This window comes from Lissotriton helveticus, chromosome 7 (genome assembly GCF_964261635.1).
Source record: "Lissotriton helveticus chromosome 7, aLisHel1.1, whole genome shotgun sequence".
Lineage (NCBI taxonomy): Eukaryota > Metazoa > Chordata > Amphibia > Caudata > Salamandridae > Lissotriton > Lissotriton helveticus.
The window spans coordinates 114157153-114178177 of record NC_136068.1 but is presented as its reverse complement, the minus strand read 5'-3'; the positions used below and the strand labels follow the sequence as shown (position 1 = coordinate 114178177).

The window sequence follows — 21025 nt, the reverse complement described above, 5'->3', positions numbered from 1 at the left end:
CTGTGCTGTGTTTTGCTGTGCTGTGTTTTGCTGTGTGTGTTTTGCTGTGCTGTGCTGTGTTTTGCTGTGCTGTGCTTTGCTGTGCTGTGTTTTGCTGTGCTGTGCTGTGTTTTGCTGTGCTGTGTTGTGATGTGCTGTGTTTTGCTGTGCCGTGCTGTGTTTTGCTGTGCTGTGCTGTGTTTTGCTGTGCTGTGCTGTGTTTTGCTGTGCTGTGCTTTGCTGTGTTTTGCTGTGCTGTGTTTTGCTGTGCTGTGCTGTGTTTTGCTGTGCTGTGTTGTGCTGTGCTGTGCTGTGTTTTGCTGTGCTGTGTTTTGCTGTGCTGTGCTGTGTTTTGCTATGCTGTGTTGTGTTTTGCTGTGCTGTGTTTTGCTGTGCTGTGCTGTGTTGTGCTGCGCTGTGTTGTGTTTTGCTGTGCTGTGCTGTGTTGTGTTTTGCTGCGCTGTGTTGTGTTTTGCTGTGCTGTGCTTTGCTATGCTGTGTTGTGTTTTGCTGTGCTGTGCTGTGTTGTGTTGTGTTTTGCTGTGCTGTGCTGTGTTGTGTTTTGCTGTGCTGTGTTGTGTTTTGCGGTGCTGGTAAGGGTATGTGAGGGTGTGTGTGAGGGGGTGTGAAGGTGAGGGTGTGAGGGTGAGGAGGTGTGTGAGGGTGAGGAGGTGTGTGAGGGGTGAGGGGGTGAGGGCGTGAGGGTGAGTGTCTCCAATGAATGTCACTGCTTCGGCTTCTTTGAAAATGTTCAGTGCTGCAAATAGAGCATGCTGCCCTAATTATCACAGCATGAGGCCCCAAAGTGATCATTATCACAGCATGCAGAGAGCAGCCCCACGCTGCTGGAGCACTCAACTGCACATTAATTATAGTTGAGTGCTCCAGCAGCCTGGGGCCCTGTTGACATGCTGTGATAAGTGGGTCTCATGCTGTGATAATTGTTGCGGCGCCTGAGGAAGTGGAGACTCCTGCTGGGATAATTGTTCTTGTGGCCTCAGGAAGTAGAGTTTCATGCTGGGATAATTGGTCTGGCGGGCTTGCAGCGCCTGACGTCCAACAAACGTGCACAAGCTGCTCAACCTTGAAGCGCGTTCACAGACCTGGGTCGACTCGTACCCAGGTCTGTATCGGGCTCGTTCACAGCTGTTACTCCCTTGACAGGGAGGAAGGTGACTATAGTCTCGCTGGCGGGAGCGCTTCGCGCTCCAACGCCAGCTCGACCTAAAAAAGCGGGTGAAGACACTGCTAAAAGACTACATGCTTAAAACCCCGCTCCTTTAATCATCAAACTGGAAGTTTACTTGGCTCAAGAAATTTGTAGAAATTTACATATGTCATATTTTCTCCATCACCTTCAGGGTTTCATCCCAGGCATAAAACAAAGTCTGTCATTTTGACCATGATCGACAATCTCAGATGGTAAGATGATGAGGGGGTGGTCTCTGCCCTGATTTTGTTCGACCTGTCCACTGCATTCAGCATGGTGGACCATAAAATCTTGGTTGACCATGTGGAGGAAGCTGGTTTTGTCCATTTTAGCACTTGTTTGTGAATACACACCTTTCAACCAGTTGGCTCACGACTGAAGGCGAGGCTAGATGTGCAAGAGTCTTATCCCGTGAAAGTGAACTGAGAAAAGAAAATTTGGTGGGTGATGCAGGTTTGCAAAGAGGGAAACATTAGAGAAGTCTATGAGGGCATGTTGCATTGTAGGAAGGTGATTGCAATTAAAAGGAGGGTGACATCTATCTAATGGTGGTGAGTTGACATAGGTATGTGAATGCATGTGGCCACTGAGTCAGGCATGAAAGAGAAGCATTTGAGAGGACCTATTCACATTTTCCTAGAGACAGTTCTACAGGAGGCTAGGTTTTGTATCCTTTGTTGCAAAGCTTCAGTACTCACATAGTTTTGTTTTCATTTCCCTTCTTTTCCAGTTCGAACTGAGGATAGAGTGATGCACTACCGGATCTTCAGGACCCCAGCGGGCGAGTTTTACCTGCAGAAGGCTGTGAAGTTCCCAACCATGCAAGCCTTACTGGCCTACTACAGGGTCAACTGGAGGCAGGTGCAGGCTCCCCTGCTGCAGCCCTTTGTCAGAGAGGTGAGTGTGCTCCCTTGGGAGGAGAGGCTGGGAGTCTGTAAGATGCCTTGTGTACATGAGCGTCAGGTGTCCATTCAAACAATGCTTAATAGTGCAGGTTAGCGTTTTAAAGGTTTTTATACATTCTGTATGGCAACAGAGTTTAGACCTAGTGGTTAAAGGTGATTTGTCCACTGTCGTAAAGTGATGAAGCCCAGGGCCGGACTGGGGAACCAAAAGCAGCCCTGGCAAAAATGATCAAACCAGCACCTCTCCCATCGTCTCATCGCACAATCTCTCTTTGCCCTTCCAACCTTCCTCACCGATTGCTTCCTCTCTGCCTTTCCCCTTCTTCCCTCTCTGTTTCTCTTGTAGCATTGCTTCCTCTCTGCCTTCCCCCCTTCTTCCCTCTCTGTTTCTCTTGAAGCATTGCTTCCTCTCTGCCTTCCCGCCTTCTTCCTTCTCTGTTTCTCTTGAAGCATTGCTTCCTCTCTGCCTTCCCCCCTTCTTCCCTCTCTGTCCCCCTCCTCACCTGCTGGATTTACCTCAGAGATCTTGGGACAGTGACAAAGGGCACCAGGAGTCCTGTCCAGTCATGATGAAGTCCGGGTTTAGAATGGATTAATCCTAGTTTGCTAACCATTAATTTACTAATCTACACCTTGCTCCTTAAAGAGTACTAATGCTGTTAATTTGCCTAGTGTGTTCAGAATCTACTGCAAATATGTTAATGTGTAAATCAAGTAAAAGGTTGTATACAGGCAGAGCTAACATGGTCTGTCATGTTTAAAGTGTTAAAAATATAGGTAATGATGACGTCCAATATTTACAGAGCTTCAAAATAGCAATGACTACACTATTAAGAAGCAATGGATGTATCTTTGACAAAATGTGGTAGTGTAGTGTGGTCCCAATAGTACCCTGTCATGCAGGAACTACGAAGTTTACGGATAACATATACCATCGGTTTGGTGGCAGAATGACTCCATACACCCCCGCCGCAAATGTTAGCCTATGGTTTACATTAGCTAGCTTGCAGTGCCACTAGAATCTCCTATTATCAGAGAGGTTCGTTTTTGGCAACATCAGAACACAATAACCTCAGACTCGTGGAAACAATATATAACTCTTCACCCAGTTACTCATGCTTGCTTGTTTTTGCTCTCAGAATGATACAGAGAAGAAACAGTCGAACATGTCTACAATAAGAATTTATTGTACAGTAGTTCTTCTCATGTAGAATAAGTGCGCTGTTATGATTGAAACACAGTAGCAGAGATATAGAACCAGCAGTACAGTGAATAAGAAGGAATAGTATTGTTCTACCATTTTGCAACAGTCATGAACGCATACATGAATATAAAATGCATTTATATAATAAAGTGCGTACTCCTAAGATGCCTGTCTAGGTTGTACCTAAGCGTACCTAGCATGTGAGTAGGTGGTATATAGCGTAAGCCTAAGAGCCCCTAAGCCTAATAGCCAAGAATCCCACGAGGCTTTAGTCAAATCCCCATACCTGAATAGTGAGAGTGTGGGACTTCATCCTGGACTTGTGCAGGATATCCAGAAAGGGAAACATCCTTTACACAGCGGATGTTTCAACGCAGTGCTGTTACGACGCGTCCTTTACAACGCAAGTCGTAACCACGACTTGCGCTAGAGGGCGCTACAGGATTAAGAATAGTATATTTACTATTCCAACACCTTCCCTAGTGTCCACGGGGACTGGTGTTAGAAAAGTAAATTATACTATTCTCGATCCGCGCCCCCAACGCAAGTCGTTGTCATGACTTGCGTTGTAAAGGACGCGTTGTAACAGCACGCGTTGTGACGGTACGCGTCGTACCGTCATACATCGTCCAGAAAGGGATCGTTAGACCAATGTCAGCAGGAACGATGGCATGCCCGAGCTGCAGCGCCTCTGGTCAGTGTGTCGGCTTTGAAATCGCGGTTCCCTCCTGCCTTCTGATAGCAAGAGGTGCTGTATTTATACAGTCTATGTACGTGTCTTACCCATTGTTCAGTATGAGGAAGACGTTGGGGATTAAACCTTGTGCATCAATGGGAGAGTTGAAGTGTACCCCCTGGAGAGTGTACTCATCAATTATTCATATGTGCTAAGGATGACGTCTTAGCAATATCGATTGGGAAAAACCCACCTTCCGCATGGAACTAAGTGAAAGGTTTAGTCCATAAAAGGCTGCAGACCTTATAAGGCGTGATGTCCTTGTAAGGCAATCTGTCCTTATTTGGAGTTATGTCCTTATAAGGCTCTTTCATGTGAAATAACGGGAGCTGATGTAGGGAAAGTGTACGATGTTCCATGGACCTATACTGCACCAATATGAAATATAACAGTAGTATTTCTCGGTCTGGATATTGCCTCATCTCCCATGGCCGGACTGGTTCCTGTATTGTCCTTAAGGATGCCAACACAGGCTTCAAGTAACAGAAACTCATGTATTACTAATAACTTAGAATTCAAAGAGCTCCAGTTGGGAGACTTAGACATACAGTTCCATTAAACATATTAAGCAGTTTTTAAATTTATACATTTTTAAACCAGCTTGTTGCCGTTTAGGTACAGGGACAAAGTGATAGACTCTTCCATTGGCTCTGTAGTGTTCTTTGATTGCTGATTGCTTCTTCTGCTTGTTTCTGGACATTGAAGGTCTTGACTCTAAATTACTGGGCTACTGGCTTTACAGATTCATCAATGTGTAATCATATTCGATTTATTTATTTATTTTATTTTGTGCAATTTTTAAAGCGCGCAAATACCCATACGGGTGTCTCGGCGCTATCGTTACAGAACTCACTTCTTAAGATGAGGTGGGGAATTAGGCAGAGAACAACCATGTTTTAAGGCTCTTTCTGAACTTGAGCAGCGTAGGGGCCGTTTTGATGTGGAATGGTAATGTATTCCACAGTTTAGCAGTAGCGATGGTAAAACATCTATCTCCCCAGCTGGCCTTTCTTGTCCGTGGGACTTTCAACAAGTAGGCTGAGGACGATCGTAAGGTCCTAATTTGTTCCACTGGGCAGAGGGCTTTTTTTAGGAACTGTGGTCCGGAGTTGTTAAGAGTTTTGTAGGCTATACACAGAGCCTTAAATTTGATTCGGCTCCTAATAGGGAGCCAATGTAACTCTTTGATGTAAGGGGACGTGGAGGTGAATTTGGGGATAGATAGTAGGGTTCTAGCCGCGGCATTTTGCACCATCTGGAGTTTATTGAGTACCCTTTCCTGAGCGTTCAGAAGAAGGGAATTACAATAATCGGTCCTTGAGAACACTAAGGTGCTGATAAGTGTTTTGCCCGCGGACTGAGGTAAGTAAGGGAGTAGTTTTTTTATTTTTTTCAGGGTGTAGAAGGCAGATGATACCACAGCATTGGCGTGATGGAGGAAAGTCAACTTATTGTCGAATGTGACTCCTAAATTGCGGACCTTGACTACCGGTAGGGGGGGGGGACCCAACTGAGATGGCCACCACTGTGGGGACCATGCCGGATGCAAGTTCCCGAATGTCATCACCTCCGTTTTATCGGAGTTTAGTTTGAGACAGTTTGATGACATCCAGGAGCTTATCGCCTTCATTCCCTCTTGGAAGTTGGCTGCAACAGCTGTTCCATTATTGTGCACCGATAATACTAGTTGAGTATCGTCGGCGTACGTTGTAAGTGCAATTCCATGCGATTTTATCACCCTCGCCAAGTCCGATACATAGATATTAAAAAGCGTCGGACTTAGCGAGGAGCCTTGTGGAACTCCGCATGGGAGGGAGAAGGTCTGGGAGGTGAATTTACCCATCTTGACTGTCTGAGGGCGATTGGCCAAGAATGAAGCAATAAGATCTTTGGCCTTGCCTCTTATTCCTAAAGCCGAGACACGGTCGATCAGAGTGACATGATCGACCGTGTCAAATGCAGCGGAAAGGTCCAGAAGTATTAGGACCGCCGCTCCTCCCCTGTCCATCGTTAGTCTGATTTCATCTGCCGCTTTGAGCAGTGCTGTCTCCGTTCCGTGCCCCTGTCTAAAGCCAAACTGAGTATCATCTAGTAGATCGTTGTCATTGATGAATTTCGAAAGCTGGATGTTCATAGTTTTTTCGAAAATCTTGGCTGGGAAAGGGAGACAGGCGATCGGTCTATAACTGGCAGGGAGGAGAGGGTCCAGAGTTGGCTTTTTTAGAAGTGGCTTAATAGTAGCCTCCTTCCAAACCGATGGGTAGACGCCTGTTGAAAACATGGCATTGCAGATAGTAGACAACGCGGGAGAAATCGCTTCTGGGATGAGATTCAGAATAGCTGGAGGACATGGGTCGAGGGGGGATCCAGATTTGGTGCTGGCTACCAGATGTTGAATGTATTCCTGATTGATGGTGTCGAAAGATGAAAAGATGGGAGAGGTGTTGATGGGAAGTGCTACTGGCGAGGGGGAAGAGGAGGAATGAGAGAAGGTGAGGAAAATAGAGCTAACCTTCTCCTCAAAAAAGCTGGCCAGAGCGTCGGATAGAGACTGAGAGCCTTCTAGGCGCGGGGCAGGGGGGTTGGACAAAATTGTAACCACCTGAAATAGTTCTCCTACCGAGTTTTTCGCCTGGTTGATTTGTGACGTATAGTAGCGACTTTTTTCCGAGACTATAAGTCTTTTGTAGATAGAAAGGGCGTTAGAAAGAAAGAAAGAAAGAAAGATCATTTCTCTGCTTGCTAAGGCCACTGAAGAGTGCGATGAATGGCTGGCGATTTTAGCTTATCTGACTCTAGTGTCCACTAATACCTTTAACACCGGATTTAAATTAATAACATTTTCTATATTCCATAGAGCCTAATTAACTCCCTATAATATCAACTGCTATTTTAACCGCACTGATGCGACCTGTCCCTGCTGCCTTGCCCCAGATGTAGAGCTTATGCTTTGGTCCTGCCTGTTATTGTCAGAGTACTGGATGGGTGCTACTGCAAACCTGACACTTTGCATAGGTCCCACTGTGGCATACACTTGGAGGTGTGTTTACTGGGTCTCAGTCATCGCACTACGAAAAAGAGGGTGGTATTATCATTTACGGACCTGGCTCTCATCTTGGCGAAGCTGCTGATCACCCGTAGATGGAAGGCAGCAACCCAACCCCCCTTCCGCTTCCGCAAGGGTACTATTCATGATGCTTCATCATCTGGTTCACCCTGACTCCTAGTCAGGGTGGGTGCAACCGTGTTCCAGGGAGCTCTATAGAGAAGTCCTGTTGACTGCTTAATCCCATCGAGGATGTCCAACAAGAAATCTACTACCCTTGGACAACTTCACATGATCTTCGTAAGCATGCAAGTCTGCCCACACATTCGGTAACAGGCTCCAGACTTTGTCTGATTTATCCTGCGTATCCTGTTTGGTGTATAATTTCACCTATTGAGAATATTATGTATTAAAGAGTACACCCACTTTGATCACTTGGTACCCAAAGCACTTTCTCCAGGGATCAGGATGCTAAATTGCGGTCAGTGAAGCACCATAATGTGTCTGTTTCTCCCCAGGATGATTCGATCAAACACTGCAGGTGGGATCCTTTGAGTGCCGGTAGCATTGCCCCCAAATCAACCTCAGTATTTTCTCACACCCAATGCAGGTGTAATGGACGCTATATAGGCAAATAATATCACTGTGCAGAATACGCAATGGGAGGGTATGGAATGCGCACAGTGTCTTTTTATTAACGTGATCTTCAAGTCTCCTCCCAGGACAGCATCTGTCTCTCCAAGACTCAATCATTGTTTTAAATTTTCCTGGCATGACCGAATCATTTTTGGCTGTAAATTACCAGAAGGTTTGGGGTCAGTTGGACCCCAGGAAGTGGACATCTGGTATGGACTACTGGAATTGCCTGCATGCCTTCATTAAGTTTACCAACTTGTGGCCCTTGTCAAGAAGAGGCGCTCTGATTTATGGCGATTTGCAGAAAAATCTGGTTCTTCCTGAAACCTATCCAGCTCTTTTATCAGCTTTTTAAGTGAGCGTCAAACACTGTAAGCTTAAAGGTATTGAGACGCAGCTTAATTCCCCCAGTAGCCAGATTATCTCTGATCTTTGTAATAAGGGTTCCAGGACGTGGACAAAAAGGGGTGACTAGGGGCAAGGCTGAGGTGTACCCTTCCAAACACTGACATCTGTTGCTCAATGCAATCCTTGCTCTGGGATCCTGATAGTTATGCAATACCAGGCCCATATATCGCTGGCTGGATTGGAAGAATCCAAGCACCATAAGTCATGAGTGAGCTCGGTCCAAAGGATCTCAGCACCCAGGAAAACCGAAACCGCCTCTCTCCCCTTCCGCATGGGATATCAATGAGATGCAAGACTTTGTCCATCTTGTGGCTCGTGCTATGACCCTTAGTAAAGCCTGCTCGATCTGCACGCATAAGGAAAAATAGAATGCCATCCACTGTGTTAGCCGACATTTTTTCGGAACAATTTGTTATCCAGATTCAGTAAAACTATTGGATGATGTGAAGTGCGGAGTGTGGGGTCCTTATTGGGTTTCGGTATAACTGAAATTGCTGCTTCAACTATAGGTGGGGTTTCACTTGTCCCTGGAAGCCACTGAAGAGTTTCACCAACAGGAAAAACAGATGAGGTGCAAAAGTGTAGTAAAAGGAGGCTGTGAAGCCATCCAGGCCCCCTGGCCAAAGCCTTTGTCGGCCTCCGGTCTCTATCCGCCCTCGGAAAGTCCTCAGGTCAGCATCTGTGGTAGTCAATTTTTGGCCAAATCGTAGAACTTACATCCTGCTGCCTGTCTTGTGGAGTCGTGGTTCAGCCATGCACAGCTTCTGATAAAACGAATGCAGCACTTTAAGATTTCCCTCCATGATGGCACGAGACAGTACGCCTCATATGTCACATTTGGTGTAAATCTACAGACTTGATGGGCCTAGGCCTATTGGTCAATGTCCTACTGTTCTAGTTACCTTCTTCTCCGTGGGACATCTGTAACCTTGCTAAGATTTAATGTGCTTTGTCATTTTCTAAGGTGCATATGTGCCATCGGAACGCTGTCCAGTTACACCATGTCACCCTAGCGGGCATCATGTTGTGCATGTTCTCTTGTCCTTTCAGTTTTTGTATAGGTATTGGCTGACAGGTCTTCCATCGCCGTATACATACATGTTGCCTTTTTAATATAGGTGCCTCTCACTACTTCCTTCAAGGCATCCCATACTGTTCTCTGCCGACCTATCCCATGTCACTGAGGGCAATGTACATCTCAATTTAATTTCGAATTGTTCTAACACTACTCGGACTCTAAACAGATAGACGTTTAGTCTCCAGGAGCCCTTTTCCATATTCCTCCCTTGCGCTGCCAACTCTAATTTACCTGTTTTGGGCCATTAAATGTCTGTGGTTTCTGGGTCACTGAATCAAGCGTCCTCACAAGGTGATTGTCTATCAGTACGTAGTATAACCTGGCATATGTGTAGTGTGCTGCAGAAAAATTTGCAAAATCTGTGCCCGGGGAATGATAGTGTCACCAAGCATCTACTAGCTCCAGCTGCTGTAAACATTGTTTACCATGTACTGGTAGCACTGGTTTTCCATTTCCTCCCTCACTCTGTTGGGATTCGTATTGCTCAGACACATATCTACTTTAAGTTTGCACCCAATTAATAGTAGACCTGAAGCAAAAGTTACTATCTCCAGAATCCCTTGCTTCAGAAAGTGTTCTTGGTCCTGATTAGGTGCACACTGTGAAACTAGGGCCATGTGGCAATAGTCCCAGGACTCCCACCCAGTGGCCTTCCCATCTCTTTCCGATGACGCCTCTGTGAACCGGCGGCCTGCATGCAATACTATCAACATACCAGCTACAGTGGCATAACAAAACTTGAGCCCCCCTGCAAAGTACATGGAGGGGCCCCCTCTTTGGAGTCAGTCAGGAACTCTCAGACCAGGCTATTGTGCTGAGGGGCCCGCTGTAGCTCGAGAAGCTCCCCGGCCCCACGGGGACCTATGTTACGTCACTGACCAGCCACCCTTCTCATTGCTGAGAAGTACTGATCCTGAAACACCCAAGATCATAGACGTCTGTAATGTGTTTCATTAGAGCTGTTTCATGGAGACTGCATGTATGTCTCCTCCGTCACAGAACAGTTCCTGCAAAATGTTGTGGTCTTTAACTCGGCTATGAATGCCCCAAACGTTACAAGTAGCGACAGTGATGACCATCGTAGTGTTCTATTCTGCGGTGTCTTCTGGGGCCAATCTCTCCGGATCAGTTCCATTGGGGTAACATAACCAGCTGAGTATCGCTTGCTATAAGCCTCCCACCATCCCCATTAAACTCCATGTCCCACCAAAATACATACTCATACCAATTCAGGTGAGCGAGTTCCGTACCCGCCTCTTTTCCTATGTAAGGAACAGTAAACCTACACAGATTGTGGGAATATATAGTTCTACTGACTCTTACAAGACCACCGCCTCGCTCGGTCATTTCCTTATGTGTTCAATTGACATGACCAAAAAGAACAGTTATGCCTCTATCTCAACATCTTAGGTATCATTTCTGCATCAGAATGCAGGTGTACAGTTCACCTTCTCAAACACCATGCAACATTTCTATCTACCTGCTGACCCTTCTGAGATGCTGCAGCACCTCTTTTTGGTTCTCCATGATTTCTGCGATATCGGGTTGATTCGCGTTCCTCTGGCCAGAAATGCTCTGCCTCCTTTCCCAGTGCAGGAGCGCAGTCTGGGCTCGCAGTCTGGGCTCTCAGAGTAAAACATGTTATTGTTCTCCTGGTCTAGTCGCAAGGCAGGCAGGGCTTTACTTAGGGAGCAGAAGGCATGTTGTTTGCCCTCCTACTGAAAGTGAAATCAAATGGGGTTGCTTCAAATGTATTTAAGGCTCTTATTTTGTTGCTAATCTGTTATTGATTTGAAGGCTTTGCATTTATTTAGAGTCACTTTAAAAAGGTCCTCAAATTGTTGCAGATGCATCCCACTGTAAGAAATCGCGCCCACTCAGCGCACTCGGTGCGTAATTTGCTGTATGTATCTGGAGAAGTGTTTCCTCATCAGGTTATCCAGAGGGCGACCTACATCATGTTTTTGAAGAAATCCAGCGTGCCCAGGTCAATCTTGACCTGTTCTTCACCAGACTTCAAGAATTATGCTGAAGAACCTCAAGACAGGAATCAATATCCTCTTGCTCTGCCGCCTGAGGCCCCTCCTAAATGTGGTTATTGATCCTCCATGGGCGAATCTCGAGTCTTCACAGTTGCTTCGTAGAACAATATGTTGCTCTTCCATTTGGAGCATCCAGCCTGGAGGCATTCACAGTCATCTCCTTGTTTGTCCAGTCTCCTCCAGAATATTCAACTTATTGCTCAGTTGTAAAGATGTTTTTCGTGATTTCGTCCAGATGTTGTAGAAGCTCCCTTATCACTACGATTATTTCCTTTTTAAGGTCCAGGAATGCCTGGATCAGGAAGCTTTTAGTGACTTCCTCCTCTGCACCGGGTATGAACCCTCGCATCTCAGGACTATTGTTCACCTTGCTTCTCGCGGGGAGGTCTTCTCCTCGGTTACTTTCTTGATGGCTCCTAAGTGGAGCATGTCCTGTATTGTTGAATCTTTTCTACCTCATCCTCAAAACATGAAGGAACCCCTGGCTACCGTGGCAGCACGGAGCGGGAGACATGGCGGGCCATGCACCTGTGGTCACCACTCGTGGTCCCTGTGGGTCTTCAGCAGACGGTCAGCCCATCTCATGCAGCTTTGTCAGCCAGACGTAGTCCAGGGGGAGACAATTCAGTTTCAAATTCACCTTGCACTCTCCTTGACAGTCAGATGAGAAACAATTTGTAGCGTATGTTTACCTTTCAATTATGTTTCCACCCAAGGAAGTACATTTTTTTTAAAAAGCTGGCATGTTCACTGAAAGTGCAACTGTGGAGAATTCTGCCTTGAAGATAAATGGAAAGTACTGTCACAAAACTGGTTGGGAATGGACTAATGCCTAAAGACACCAAGTTAAGCCAACAAAAGGCCTTTGCTAAACATGCCTGAGAAGTAAAGGGAAAAAGCACAGGCATGTTTTCAGGGGTCCTTATCCACAGAGCAAAGTAGATGAAGTGCCTCTGACACTCCACTGCTCTTCATGACGTTGGAGCACATGTGGCCCTAAAGTGACAACATAATAGTTCTCTTTAATAGGTGTGTTTCAGATATGATCCAATGTCTTGCTTTGTTTTTTCCTTTTAAAGGAAAGAATAGATACCAAAAATTACTTTGAAAATGTCTGAAAAAAGTCTGTAAGGTCACACTGCAACACCCAAGACCGTGAGGAGACAGAATTAGGTGCTGCCTGTGGACGCTCCATCTTGACGAATGTGTGACTACAGATGGGCGCCCCTCCCGGGCCCTGCTAAAAGCAACAAGTAACATGTAGCCAGTGTTTTTTATCAGTGGGTCCAAAGGTATACAGACACCACTCTTCTCACGCGATACAATACAAATGGTGATCTTGTAGCACAATTAGCATAAAATATAAACATTTGAACTAGCATTCACCATAAGGAAATTATAGAAAACATTGTTTCAATTACATGCATTTTATTTGCATTAAGCTAGAATTAATCAATTTGAGCAACACAGTTGCTCTTTCATTTCAAATTATTGTGAACATTTGCAAAAAAATTGCTCAGGATGGTGGGAAGAAGGAAAGGATGGTGATAGTGATTAAGGAGTAAGGGTTGTGGACAAGGACAGGGTAGTGTGACATATATACATCAATACTACGTATTAGTACTGGTCCGGCCTTGGTGTAAGGCCAGTTGTTCCCGGAGTAACACATAGCCATGTATGGACACTATCACTTTATGTTTAGAGTTGTCCTAGCTTATGAATTGGATGGAAGTCTACGTTTCGACCCCGGTTGGGTACACTAGGTAAGTTAAACCTTAGGGTGGGGTCTTCTTCAGGACTGACAATGTGAAGAGCACCTGAAAAAACCAAATAGATGATGTGTTACACTCTACAAGATTTGAAGGGAAGGTGAATGAACAACAAAAAAGGGGGGTCGGAATTTACATGTATATAATCCAGCGTGTTTCCTGAGCACTGGAAAAGTTAGTCAAGACTGGGCTCAGCAGAGCTCCTAAGGAACAGAGAAAACACTATTGTATCCAGATGCATCAAAGACTAGCTGTAAACATAAATACCGGGTGCAAAAATGACACTTACTCAGTGGACCGATGGGCGTACGGCCCTCTATGCACGTACAGGTGTATTGTCAATGCAGGTCAATAAGTCCCTGTCATCTCACAACACACCTTAGCGTGTGTGTTGATAATCACGATACACATGGCGTATTTTTGCCACACCCTCACCTCACTCACCTGGTCTTGACGAAAGCCTCCCACTTTTTATGGGGCTGAAACATGTAGATCCAGTACTATGACAAGCTGGAGCATTTTTCTCCAAAGTTGTCCTTTTCCTCGTTTTAATCTTATCCTGGGCCGCTAAGAATAAAGTTTATTTAGTACCAAAGATAATTTTAACTTGCACCACTTCCTTCACAAACACACCAAACCAGCTCCGCTGTAATCAGGCGTTGTAGCACAACTGGGTGGCATTCAGCTACTTAGTTGGGACCCCAATGATGAAGCATGCCACCAACTAGGTTGGTGGGTGAAGGGTCTTTTAATAAACCTAATGTTTTTTTTTGCACTCATCCAAATCAGAATACGAGTGAGTCGCTCTTGCGAGTGGGTTTATCCACTTTGTTTGTTTTGTACTTTACCTTTGGGGATAGGGACATACCCCGACATAATCCTCGCTCTCTCCATTTGTTTACCCACACTGCATTTGGATCATGAGATAATTCTAATCTGATCTTTCACTTGAGTTTGGAACCAAAGAAGTGAAAATGTGTAACTCAGTGTAAACTTTGTCTTTACACTGGGTTACGCGGTGGCCTGCTTAGTATGTATATGGTCATGGTACATTTTATTTTCATAGTAAATACAGGTGTAGCCCCCAATTCTTCTTTTTCATAAATATTTAATAACCTCCAATGCCTTCACAAACTATCTGTTCCCAGTAATCTGTGTATTTATGGTAAATTGAATTTGTACTGCCTCATTACTTGAGGGGCAGTATAGGCCAGTAGTTGTACAGGGAAGAGGGAGCATGCTGCAGGCATCTCAGCAAAGGTTTCTCATTGCATTCTGGTAAATGCAGTTCATGATAATGTCAGTAATGCGTAAGTAAGGAAATATTAATTCTGAGTTAGTGCAGCCATTTCTCATGTTTCGGCGCATTCCTGGGCATGTGTTTCTGGGTCACTACCCTTCAGCAGGAAGTCGCAGGTCTCTTGATCGATGCTTGAAAATCTGCTTGTATTTCATCAGGTCAGTACCACTCTAATGAGTGCAGTTGAATCCCAAGACTTGTCAGCCTCATCACTCCAGGTGGATCTTTCACGGTGCAGGCAGGGAGGACGTTCCTCAAAAGGTTTCCTATAGCCTTCTGTTAAATGCAGTTCATGATAATTTCAGTAAATCGCAAGTAAGAAAGTGTTCACCAAAAATGCCAGTAATGGTATTTCTGTGCTTTGATGGGCATGTGTTCCTTGGTGACTGCCCTTCTTCAGCAGGAAGTAGCCTGTGTATTAGGGGATCTTTGAAATGCTGCTTGTATTTCATCAGGCCAGTACCACTCCAAAGCACGCAAGAGCATCCAAGTAATGGCCAATTCTTCACAAACTTCAATGCCCAGTAGAAATAATTTTAATGGTAAGTGTCATTTTTACTGTCTCATTCCTTGGGGACTGGTTAGGTATATGGGTGTCAACCCCTAATACTTTTGAGCAGAGGTTGGGTAATATCTTTTTAGTCCTACACTCTTTAATATGTTGCTAAATTTGAGGGGAAGGGAAGTTACTTGGCCTACATCCACCACACACACTCTGCAAAAATAACTTACCATAGGACATGAGAAATCTCGAAAAAAGCTATGTTGTGTCAAATTCCAAAAGGTATGCATTGAGTTCAAATAAAACAGTGCAGGAAAAGATCCAAAAAGAGCATTTGTAGTTCCCATGTTGAGACTACCAGTCTAAATGAATGAGAGCTGTAAATATTCTCTCACACTCTATTAGTAATTTGGGGAGCACTGAGCCATGTAGAAGGAAAGAGCACATATTGATGAAGCAAAGCACGTGATGCCACATGAAAGAAAATTCAATCGATGGTCTATAGGACTTAAAGGCTTGAACGCAGGGGATAGCCCGTGTGGTGTATGATGACATGATGCGTGCAGCAGTGATTGGTATCTCACAGCTGGTCATTTCACCTTCTGTTATAGTTTCACCCCTTACACATTTACCAATTGTCTGACTAATTCTGACTTTTTGTTGTATTCTAGGTACATGGTCCAGCAAGTCAGAGGTACCAGACTGAGTCAGCCCATCCATCTGCACCGGTAAATATTGACTTTTTAACAATAATTCACACAGACCCTAGAAAGATCCCATCCAAGTCCATTTTCATGTCTACTTTTGACACACTCAGCTTTGTTGCTGTTGGGACGGGAACATCCTCTGCATAGTAAACAGACATGTGCCCATGCCCTGAGTGCCAAATGTGAACCTAGTATCCTGTCGTTTTGTTTGACACTGGCGTCACTCTAATCTCACGTGTGTAGAGAGACCTAGACCTTTCCCTGGTAATGTGAAGGCCAGAACCTGTTCTGTGACCTAGAGTGGTGCACCAGACATGCACTTATAATAGGGACTGGACTAATGTCCATGTAGTGGGTGTATCACCTAAAGTGCTGATGGCAGTGCACTTTGGTTTGTGAATCAGATGATTTTCTCTGTGTCAAAGAGAGGAGAGCCAACTGGCTCTTTTCTAATAAAGTTCAGGTATTATGTGTAACTCCGAACCTTGCACTGATATTTTACACACGTTGAGCGCGTGTTTGGGCAGTGAGAATAGCAGGACTGTGTGTGTTGTGTGAGTCTAAGTACTGTGCCAGTGAGAACAGTTTATGGATGCCCATGGTTTATCATGCCACTAGATGGAGATTGAAGACAGCTCTCCCAGGCAGTGGAAGTGTACTGCCTTCATTTCTGTGGCTGAGGATGGAGACGCAGACCCTGAAGTGAAGGAGGACTTAGTCAGGGCCTCCTTTGGAAATTTGGACCTGGTTAGCAAAGGGCTGCTAATTAGTTCCTTCTGAAACTGGGATGGTGCAATGAGCTAAAAAACGGTGTTTGATTTAGCCCTGATCTCTTGACTGGGTGAGAGTATTCTGCTTAATTCAGAGACTCTGTCCATCACCACCCCTTGTTGTAAATAATTAGTTCCTTCTGAGCACATCTCACCGAGCCCTTGTTTTTTAAAACGCCTGCTTGGTACCCAACTCCATTGCTATCTGGCGTGAGAGATATCATCCAGCACCAAGGCCGTGTCTAAGGAACAGACAAAAATGGCTTTTTAATGACAACCAATCCAAACCCCTTCTGAAGCCTTACACAGTAAATCCTCAGCCATGCCAAACAATGTGTATAACTTTGGCATCCAAACCACCCCATTTGGTTTCACTTCCTTGTCTTCATGACCAAAGGAGTGCTCCGCAGTGTACTCAAAGAGCTGCGGTGTGATCCGAGCTGGTGTCTGCCTGACAGCCAGTCTCGCTAAGGTGAGGAGACATCACTTGAAGTCTGCTTTTTTTTTAAGCTGAAGAAACTGAGGATCAAAGCAGAAGTACTAAGTTGAAGGAATCTATAAATATGCAATGTCACAAAGAAGTGAAAACACACTGGCATACACTTGCCCATATTAAACTGTTTTGTTTGTGGCGAATTGGAGGAATTCTGTGAGATGCCAAATGTTCGTGGATATTCAATAAAAGTAATTTTTCTCTGGGTAAAAGTGGACGAATCATATATTCTAGAGAAAAATTGGAATTGTTTGCTCCGTAGGCCCAGTTGGTAATATTAATTTCTACTCTGACTGTCTACTCACAACATGGGTATGAGGCACATTGCTAAGTCTGTGGCAATGCCGGCTGGTAATAGTTCTCTGTATCTAAGATGAGAGTCAACATTTTACAGTCCGGCTTGAAAGTTAGCAACACAAAATTAGCTCTGAGGTCACCTGCAAGACGAAAATACCTGGGAAAGGCAGTTAGCTCTAAACCTAGTGATATAATCTAATTCATATACTCTCAGAAAAGGGATACATGGTTGACTTGGGACCTCCCAGGAACTACCTTTTGGGAGGCATGTAGGACACAGAAAAACATACATTACGTGCGGGCTGGTTGCTCGTAGAATAAATGTATATACTACAACAATAGTAAAAACAGCAGATCTTCAAATTCCTGGTGGGGATATTTCTACAGAGAAATGACTTAAGCCGAGGTATTTTCTACTGTTGAGGAACTACCAGATCTCATTTGACTCAAGAAACATCATTCCTCCTAAGAGAATAACATTTACAGATCCTTTTGTATTCAGTAGCTAGTGGGGAAGAGGTAGGAATTTGGGATAAAGACAGTGAGGAATGGGGAAAAGCAGGAGCAAATGACTGAATTGGGCCAGAGGAGACTGGCCGTCCGCTAGAATCAGTTCCAACTTGATCAGTACCTGTACAAAAGAGACCAGCAGATAATATTGACAGATCTCTTCGCTCCCATAAAAAGGACGGTGCCTGAAATTAAGTGTTCCACAGCTTTATTCAGCACCACCCGCACAAGAAACCACAGCTGAGGCTCAATAACCCTCTTGATTTGCATCCAGACCCTTTTTATTTCTTTATTGCATGATCAACCCCATTCATAAAAGGTCTTAGGAAGCCCTAGAAAAGGTTCAGTGGAGCATTTTTCATAGCTTCAGCTCTGGTGTCCTGTACGGGTGGTTCTAAATGAATGAGTGGTCAGCCAATTGTGGATTCATTAATGAAAGCAGCGTTGAAATGGTGATGCCCTAAGCTCAGTTTTGCCCGGCAAGGACTAGATGTCTGGATGCATTTGTCTAGAAGATTATAGCCAGAGCACCTACTGGGAAGAAGTCAAGCAACATATTCACAATTAAGGAGGACATGGCACAACATAGTTTTAGAACACATACCCAAACACAAGAAAACCAAAGATACGGCTATTTTTAGATAGGGATTATGGCTCACTTGAAGGAGGACATTTTGGAAGTCCAATAAACTGATTGATGCCTTTGGTCAGAGAAAAACATGCCAGGGTCTCTCCAATAAAAGTGGGGTATATCAAATTGGATGCCTCTCTCTCATATGAAGATTGACATACTGTGTGAAAGAATAATGGCACACTCCAGAGGATTAAAGACAACTGTTGCCCATCATAAGAGGCAACTATTATGGAACATTTAGGAAGCAGTTAAATGATGGATGCTTCATGTTTTCACCAAACAAGATTGCCAGAACATTAAATCCCGAAGAGCAGCAAGGGTGGGTCATGCAGTGTTCTGGAGTTTTAAAAAAAAATAGTTTTATTGTTTATTTTATTTATTATTCTGGAGGTATCAGTCACTTGTGCTGTAAATTCTTTATGTGCATCTAGTTAATTTAATTCAAAGAATGTGAATCTATGCCAGATCCAGTGCGGAAGAAGAATAAAATGCTTATTTCTAGGTCTGTTCAATCAGTTTTGTTGTCCTTAGTAAATTTAAAAGCAGCAGGGCAGCCTTATCAATAAGGCATAATGAGCACACTTGGGCTTTATAATCTGAAGATTGTCATAGGGGATAGGACTTACTGCTTATTCACTTCATTCCTAACACAACAGCCTACAGAATAAGGCAACTGCATTAATGTGATTACTTTGATACTGCTAACTTCTTCTACCAAGACAACAGAGGCATGTGACTCTGTGAAAGATAACAACTTTGTATGCAACGGTTTCATTTCCTCTTTGCACCATCTATCACATATTCTGTACTTTGCTCCTTAAGGGCCACACGTAACCAGCAATTTTGCGTTCACAAACAGGATGATTCTCAGAATCGTCCCTTTTGCAAACACAAAAAATGCTTTTTAAATGTTTCAAACCCGATTTCGCGATTCTGTAACTGGTTACCAAATCGCAAAATGGGCATGCGATTCAGTATTTGGAACGAGCTTGTTTAGGGCATCCTTTCCAAATACCAAATGGTAATGGTATCTATAAATGTTTTGTGAATGCAGTTGCAAAACATTCGCATTTTTTGGTGGTAACCCATTCGCAAACAGGAAGTGCTTAAAAATGTAAAGGAAAACTTATCATTTTACTTTTTGTAAAGCACCCCTTTGTCCTTTAACCCCTTCACTGCGGCGGCTATTCCGCCGCAGTGCTAAGGGGGTGGAGCGGCCGCGCGGCGGGCACATGCTGGTGACGGAACCGCTCCGTCACCAGCCGCGGTTGCGCTGTGCTCATGACGGAGCGGTTCCGCCACGGCCCCACCCGTTCAATGGAACGCTCAGCGCAGGCACGGAATCCGCGCCGCGCAGGCGTGCCGAGCGGGCTGTGACGGAACCGCTCCGTCATCAGCACAGCGCGACCGCAGCTGATGACGGAGTGGTTCCGTCACCAGCAGGGGAGGGGTTAAGTAAAAAGGGCTGCTTTACAAAAAAGATTGCTTTATTTAAAAGCAATCACAGACATGGTGGTCTGCTTATCTGAGCAGGCTAGCATCCCTTTGATTTTTATGAATCCTAGTGGTTCGCAAATTGCGACCTACCTCATTAATTTTCATGAGGTGGGCCAATTGCGACCCATTAGAAATCGCAGAAAGTGTTCAACATACTTTAATACATGCCATTTTGCGATTTCCTAACTGCTAATCACAAGGATTCTCAATTCGGGATTTGCAAAATGGTTTATTAATACATCGGGCCGTATGTCTCTCTACAGCCATCCATCTGGAAAGTTGTGTGTTAGTTTCTTTCTCTCCATTTTCTTACTCACTGCAGCTCGTTTAATCTTGGAATGCCTTTTTCTCCTCGCGTCCATGCAGGAATTTGATTTTGAGTTTGAGATTGACATTGATGAGTGGGAGAGACCCCGGGCAGAATTTTTCCTCATGAAAAGGATTGGGGAAGGCTACTTCGGAGAGGTCTGGGAAGGCCTGTGGTTGGAGGAGCGCAGGGTGGCCATAAAAACAATGAAACAAGGTGAGTCAATTAAAAGGTTTAATAACAAGTCATAAAATTCTTCTGACTTCTTGGTGTGTCCTTCTAAGTGCTTACTCAGCATAGAATTAAACACTGCTTTCATGTTTATTTTGAAATATTTTTTAAATATATTGTAAAGTAGAGGACGCAATAGATAGCCCGCTGGAGCTCTCTTCCTAACCGAGTGCATCTCATTTACTGTATCTTAGATTATATTATGTTGACATCGTTGAAATTACAAATTTACCATTTGTAGTGCCCGCTCTGTCTAATTGCTCGTTCCGCACCTTTAGAATATTTACAAGCACCAGACTAGATCATGAAACTTTTCACACAGCATTGCTCCCACACATCTACAGCTGGAGCAGTGGGGTTCCATGTTGACTTTGGTCCATCCAGAAGTGAAAAACAGAGCCCAAAAGGAAATCAGAATGCCACTGTGCAGATCTCTTGCTTGGGACCCTTTAGATGGAAAAAGAGACCATTCCATACAAAGGGAAGGCTGGAGGGCGGCAATGATTCTGTGGTTAGGCTTGGAACCAAAGTGTTGATGGAGCACTTGAGGGAGCCTCTGTGGCAGAGCAGGTGTTCTGGCTTAGTCTGATTGTATAGAGACTGCATGCTTCAAAGTGGATGCAGTACGCAACCTGGGTTGATGCCGAGTTGACCTCCGCTCGGAGTCAGAAAGCGGTATTGGTAGAGATTTTTCTTTTGGTGCCACTAGCAGCATTTGAACCAGCATTAAAGTCAAAGGGAGTAGCCCAGATTTTTGGTGTATG

The 21025-nt window shown here is 44.6% G+C and overlaps 1 protein-coding gene across 3 annotated transcripts in view; it reads left to right on the top strand.

Moving 5' to 3' along the window:
* Positions 1–21025, top strand: part of SRMS (src-related kinase lacking C-terminal regulatory tyrosine and N-terminal myristylation sites) — a 127597-nt gene that overhangs the window by 46271 nt on the left and 60301 nt on the right. For all 3 annotated transcript variants that reach the window (XR_013598492.1, XM_078651646.1, XM_078651645.1), the window contains exons 3-5: positions 1920–2086; positions 15487–15543; positions 20090–20246. Coding sequence is in view for 2 of the 3 variants with exons in the window: in XM_078651646.1 (XP_078507772.1) it covers positions 1920–2086; positions 15487–15543; positions 20090–20246 (381 nt within the window). In the remaining variant the exon portion in view is untranslated. The remainder of the gene's footprint in view (positions 1–1919; positions 2087–15486; positions 15544–20089; positions 20247–21025) is intronic.